The sequence below is a fragment of the Triticum aestivum genome, chromosome 5B (genome assembly GCF_018294505.1).
Source record: "Triticum aestivum cultivar Chinese Spring chromosome 5B, IWGSC CS RefSeq v2.1, whole genome shotgun sequence".
NCBI classification, from domain to species: domain Eukaryota; kingdom Viridiplantae; phylum Streptophyta; class Magnoliopsida; order Poales; family Poaceae; genus Triticum; species Triticum aestivum.
The window spans coordinates 217,443,247-217,449,688 of NC_057807.1; the positions used below are offsets into that span (position 1 = coordinate 217,443,247).

The window sequence follows — 6,442 nt, forward strand, 5'->3', positions numbered from 1 at the left end:
TTATCCCATCCGATTACTGTGGCTTCATCCGCCCCGCGCGCTTCCCGAAATTCGAATCCCGCTGAATCCGCGGGCTGCAGAGCAAATCGTCACACGGAAGATTTCCTCCGCCCTGTCATTCGGAGTTCTCCAAGCAAAGAAATTCACTCGGCAGATACAAAGAATGGATCAAGGCAACTGAAAAAGAAGTTGGTGCCGTCACCTAGGTTCATTGATCCAGAACAAGACATGCTCATAGCATGAAAATGGGTCGGAAGTGTGTTCAACTCCTTCCCCACTCAAACCTCGATCCATTCGGGGGCTAATGATGAAGCCATGTGCCTAGGGTAGGGTCATGGACCTGTCCAAGATACCCTCCCCAAGGACATCTCTAGAGGAAACCACCTTTCAGTCGACCCAGAAGGGTTCCACTCGACGGACTTGAAGACACTCGACCATGAAGCTAACCACTCGACCGCCAGGAGATCTAAAGTCACTCTGCACGCAACGGTCTGTCATTAAGTAGCCTTTATGGTCATCATAGCACTTTATTTGTGGCGTTACCAGTAACGCCCGACCTTAATGTACCTTAAACCCTGCATAACTGAGGGCCGGAGGGGTCTGGCGGACTCTATGTAAGCCACCCCCCTCCTCAGTGTAAAGGGTTCGCACCCCTGTAACTCATACGCACATAATACAGTCGACCACCTCCGGACTCCGAGACGTAGGGCTGTTACTTCCTTCGAGAAGGGCCTGAACTCGTAAACATTTTGCGTATACAACTACTCCATAGCTAGGATCTTGCCTCTCCATTCCAACCCCCCTATTCTACTGTCAGACTTAGTACCACGACAGCGCCACCATCTTGGTCTTCTATGACCGAAGGGGAAACCTTTAGGACTTGCTTTGGAGGCAGGTAGGCACAGCTTCCCCTTTAGCACCGAAGGGGAAACTGTCCTGGCCGCCCAGGCTGGCACCTGCCTGGACGATGTCACCCATATGACATGGCTCCTCGGGAGGCCTTGAGAGAGGGCGCCTCGCGAAGGAGGCCTCGCGAGGCCGCCTGTAGTGATGGTAGTTTCGCTGATGTCCTTCATAGGAGAGAACCCCTCGCAGGGCAGGGCCCTCACGAGACTGCTGGCTTCGCGGCGCCCGCTGGTGGGCTGCCCCATGAGCTGGTCCGAGGGGCCCTTCCTGGGCCGTAGGCAGGTGGCTCGTGGTACCCTGATTCCCACTGGGCCGACAGCCTTGTTGTTAAGTTTGGTAATTTGGAGGTCATTGACACCATGAAGAATGGAGGACAATTAGCGGGTGCGACGGTGGCGGTTTTTGACGACTGTTATCATTTTGCTTGTGATTTCTCTACTTCTAGGTCTGAGCATTATTGTGATACAGTAGCTAATAAAGTCGCTCATGAGCCCGCTAGGCTGGCTAAATTCAAACGACAGTTGGTTGTTTTGAGGAGCCTTTAGTAATTGTAACCATCCTTACTAACGACATACTTGTTGTTTCAAATGATTAAAGTTGGTGGTTTTTTTAAGTAACTGAGAGTTTCATACTTCTCGAGAACTTTTTCCCCGCCTTAGGTGCCAATTCAAAGCAATAAACAAAGGAACAAAGGTGACTGAAATTTCCAGAAAGAACTGGGCACATTTCCCCCCAACAAAGTTAGCAGCGATACGGATGACAAATGCGATTGAAGGTTTGTTCATTTCCAGTCATTTCTGTTCAAAAAAGGAAAATCTCACGGCCGAAAACAAAAATGACAGAAATTTATTTTGTTTTCAGTTGCCTGTGTTCTAGACGTAGACCCATTATTTAGTCCATCTTGCATTACTTGATAGGACAATTGCAAGCTACGTACTCCCTCCGTCTTAAAATATAAGAACGTTTTTCGTACTACACTAGTATAAAAAACGTTATTATATTTTGGGACGGAGGGAGTAGGTACTATTGCAAAGTTGGAATCAACATCAAGAAAAATGGATGCACTTGATCGATCGATCGATCAATCAATTCAAATTAACGCCAAAAAGGAGAAGTGAGGCCACCTTTGCATGGGTCCCTCAGATCAGTCGAGTTAATAATCCGTCGACTACAAATATGGAGTACTCGTTAATAATCAGTCGACATTCTAGAAGGGGGTGGCGGTCTTGAGGTTGTGCACGATGTCCTGCACGGACCCGATGCTTGCGGCGAGGGAGATGAGGAGGCAGACAAAGCTCATAGCCTGCAGCCAGCACCACCGCCCCTCGCCGCGCCTGATCTTGAGTCTCGCGATGTGCATGCTGACAGGGAAGTAGACGGACAGCGGCCAGAATCCTAGCGCGCCGATGAGCCCCAGCACGGCGTTGAAAAACGGCAGCAGCATGGCCACCAGCGTGGTGAACATGATGATGACGGTGCGCAACACCAGCTTGAGCGGCGCCACCGGCACCGACGAAGACGGCCGGCCCGGCACGCGCACATAGTAGGTGGCGTTGATGATCTTGGCGTCCGGCCACCGGCACGCCACGTAGCTCTCCAGCCTCGCGAAGATGGGCTGCGCGAACACCTGGTAGGCGCCCGCGAGGTGCATGATGACGCACACGTTGGCGACGTCGACGAGCCAGTAGGGCTCGTAGAAGGCCAGACCCGTGAGGATGTTCCCGGGGGCGTCGTCGCCGAAGGCGGCGTAGCCGGTGCAGCCGAGGAGGAGGTAGAAGACGGTGGTCATGCTGAGGCCGTAGAGCGACGCGCGCTTCATGGTCTTGTTCTCCGCGGGAGGAGACTTGAGAGTGTCCTGGATCTCGATGAGCACGTCGGCGAAGGTGTAGGAGAAGGCGATGTTGCCGAGGGCCAGGAGGACGTTGAAGGCCTTGTCACGGGGCGCGTCGACGCTGGCGCCGGCGAGGGTGCCGCGCACGCCACCATGGGAGGCCCACTTCGCGGCGCAGAGGCCGAGGCTGATGAAGGAGTAGCCGAAGGAGGTGGCGACGGCGACGACGGAGAGCCAGGCGATGTTGTGGAGGCTGGGAAGCTGGGAGAGCAGCAGCTGCATTAGGCCGAACAGCACCATGTACGTGCTCCCCGACGAGTTGCATCCCGTCGTGCTGAAACCCGACCGGTGGAAGCAGTTGACTCGCTTCACCGCGCTACATACATGCATACTTATCATTTAAAATCTGGATGAATGTTCACCCAAAAAAAAATTTCTGGATGAATGAATAAGTACTGCCTCCGTATTAAAATACAACACGTTTTTGCTGTGCAAAAATCTGCAAAAATGTCTTATAATTTGGTAGAAAGGTAGTACTGTATAATTTTCTATAATGGACATACTACTACTCTACTTTTTTGTCGAAAGAATGAATTAACAACTCAACTAAAAAAGAAAAAAAATGAATTAATCAGATTTTAAAAGCAAAAGCAAAATCCCCATACGGTTACGCACCTAGCTAGTGTTGAAACCCTCTCGATCGTACCATGGATGCCACGGCAAGCTTGGAATTTTTAGGCTCAAAGATGACATCCGGAGGCTGCGGCGGCATCGGCATATGCTCAAAAAAAGAAAGATAGAGCTACCAGTGCAGGTGTGTTGATGTCACACGAGGTACGTGCAGGTGCGTGCAACCGTGACGGATCCACCAACAAGCTGGTGGTGGTGTCACGCGCATAGCGTGCAGCGTGCATGCGTGCAGTGCAATCTTATGCGAGAATGCCAACGGATTCCCTCTCCGGCCTCCAGGGGATGCGTTATTTATGCATGCGTCACGCCCAAATCAATCTCAATTTGCTGGGCTAACTAATCATAGTCCATTCTAGTGCTTGCAAAAAGAAAGAAGATGAAGAGTCAGTGTACTTACACCATGCTGGTGCTTGCCGTGATGGTGTAGCCCACAAGCGTGCCCCACAGGTTCACGTACTGCGCGCACCCGCACAGCAGCACGTTCTTCCGGCCTTCAACAGTTCATTATTAATCCATCAGCCATGCACGGGTTAGCTTTGAGCTTTGAGATTAATACGTAACTACGTCGATTAGTTACCGAGGTAGCACCGGACGGCGTCGATGTACTCCCGGTTGACGGCGCCGGAGACGGGGTCCGGGTAGCGGTAGCAGTTGGCCAGGAGGGTAGAGGTGTAGTAGGTAACGCAGGAGAAGCCCAGAAGGACGAGTGGGCCCACCACCCACCCCAGCTGCGCCACCGTCCACGCCAGTGCCAGCACGCCGGAGCCGACCACCGCCGCCACGATGTGCGACGTCGCCGTCCACACCGTCCCTGCAGCCAGGATGCCAATGTTGCAGATTCAGACTGATGCACATATTATCACTGCTAAAAGGAAACAAAAGAAAAGCCTCCCTATTGTTCGTCCTCTACGCACATGCCATGTCATGACAGTGAGGTCTAACTAGCTAATTACTGTACATGCATGTTTTATTGGCTCACAATCACTACATCAAGTCCTTCTGATCGACAGCATGCAAGAGGTACAAGTAAACTTGATTGAATTAATCACACAAGTTATGATCGCATACGTACCTTGCCTCTCATGATCATCACCTCCTTCAGAATCATACACTACTGATCTCCTCTCCATTTCCATCTCTCTCGTGTCTTCCCCTCTAGCTATGCTCCTCCACTCCTTGTCACTCTTTCTCTATGACTCAGTGTGTGCGTGCTTCGGCAGGAGCCAGCACGTATATATAGCCCACCAGATGCTCCTACTTCATCGTCACTCCCTTTCCTCATAAAAACTCTAGTAGAAATACAAAGGAAAAAAGGGGATGCATAATTATAGCAAAGTTAAAGGGATTGTGCAGCCAGTCTCGATCGATCAATCGGCTTTATCGATGTACATCGACTCCAATTATAGAGAACGAGAGTCCTCTCGTCCCGAGTGCATGCACAACTACTAGCTAAAGATTTCTTAACCCGTCCACCAATCCTTCTTTTAGTTGGTGCAATTCTTGCAATTGGTGAAATAAATATATTTTTCATGCTAGGAGGTTAGATGTTCGGAGCGCTTGCCGTGATTTGGTCGCTTTGGCTATGTAGAAATGATAAGGTTTTTAATGATAAAAGTACTTCCCTTATGCAGGTTATCTACAGATGTACCGGGACGCTTCGTTTATGGTCCTCTCTACAGCGAGTGGAGAATCGAGACCTGTTTATGGAGGTGTGTACACGATTGGAGGCTGCGGCGAGGGCTATTTTTACCCAACATGGGTAGCAGCATGATTTTAGGATTGGGCCTCCTACGGTTTAGGCGTCATATAGATTTTCATCCTTGTATTTCGCCTTCTCCTTTTTTTTACTGGTCGCGAGAACTTTGTTGGCTGTGTGTATCTTAGTTATGCAGAGGCCGGGTGTAATGCTTAAACCTTTTAAGTAATAAAGCGCCCCTTTTCGAAGAAAAAAAAACTGTGACGAGCATTCTTGACAGGTGTTGGCATACGACAATCTATGGGGCCGAGAATGTAACGCCCTCAATGCGGCTATATCTCCCACGTGTCGAGGCACGACTTAGAGGCATAACCGCATTGAAAGCAATGTCGCAAGTCGGGAAATCGTTACACATCCCATGTAATACATAATAAAGGGGGAGATAACATAGTTGGCTTACACTCGCCACGTCACATCAGAGTACATAAATAACATCCATCAAACAAACACTCATGGCCCGACTACGGCGCCAAAATAGAAAAGAACCCAACGTGCGACAAGGTCCTGAATCGATAACCCCAACTAGGCACCACTACTGATCATCCGGAAAAGACACGTAGTATCGCTGAGAGTCCTCGTCGAACTCCCACTTGAGCTCGTAATCGTCAACTGGAGCAGAAACACCTGGACCTGCATCTGGAGTTGTAGTATCTGTGAGCCACAGGGACTCAGCAATCTCACACCCACGCGATCAAGACTATTTAAGCTTATAGGACAGGTACGGCAATATAAGTGGAGCTGCAGCAAGCGACTAGCATATATGGTGGCTAACTTATACGCAAATGAGAGCGAGAAGAGAAGGCGAAGCACGAGCGAGAAGCTAAAGGAACATCCTGCGCAAGCATAACTCCAACACCGTGTCCACTTCCCAGACTCCGCCGAGAAGGGGCCATCACGGTAACACACACGGTTGATTCATTTTTAATTAAGTTTAATTCAAGTAATCTACAACCGGACATTAACAAATTCCCATCCGCCCATATCCGCGGGCACGGCTTTCGAAAGATCAATCCCTGCAGGGGGGGTCCCAACTTAGCCCATAACAAGCTCTCACAGTCAACGAAGGAATAGACCTCCACCCAAGACACACCGATCAGACTCGGTATCTCGGTACAACAAGATGATTCGACAGGTTAAAACGAGTCCAGCAACACCGCCCGAATGTGCCGACAAATCCCGATAGGAGCTGCACATATCTCTTTCTCAGGGCACGCTCGGATAGGTCAAGCTACGAGTAAAACCAACCCTCAAGTTTCCCC

General features: G+C 50.2%; 1 protein-coding gene across 1 annotated transcript; it reads right to left on the reverse strand.

Moving 5' to 3' along the window:
- Positions 1–1,923: 1,923 nt before the first annotated feature.
- Positions 1,924–4,751, reverse strand: LOC123111072 (amino acid permease 6). Its single transcript, XM_044531749.1, has 4 exons — positions 4,500–4,751; positions 4,005–4,238; positions 3,825–3,918; positions 1,924–3,113 (listed from the first exon to the last, which is right to left on the reverse strand). The coding sequence occupies exons 1-4, from the start codon at positions 4,561–4,563 to the stop codon at positions 2,114–2,116; spliced, it is 1,392 nt and encodes a 463-aa protein (XP_044387684.1). The 5' UTR covers positions 4,564–4,751; the 3' UTR covers positions 1,924–2,113.
- Between the last annotated feature and the right edge of the window lie 1,691 nt (positions 4,752–6,442).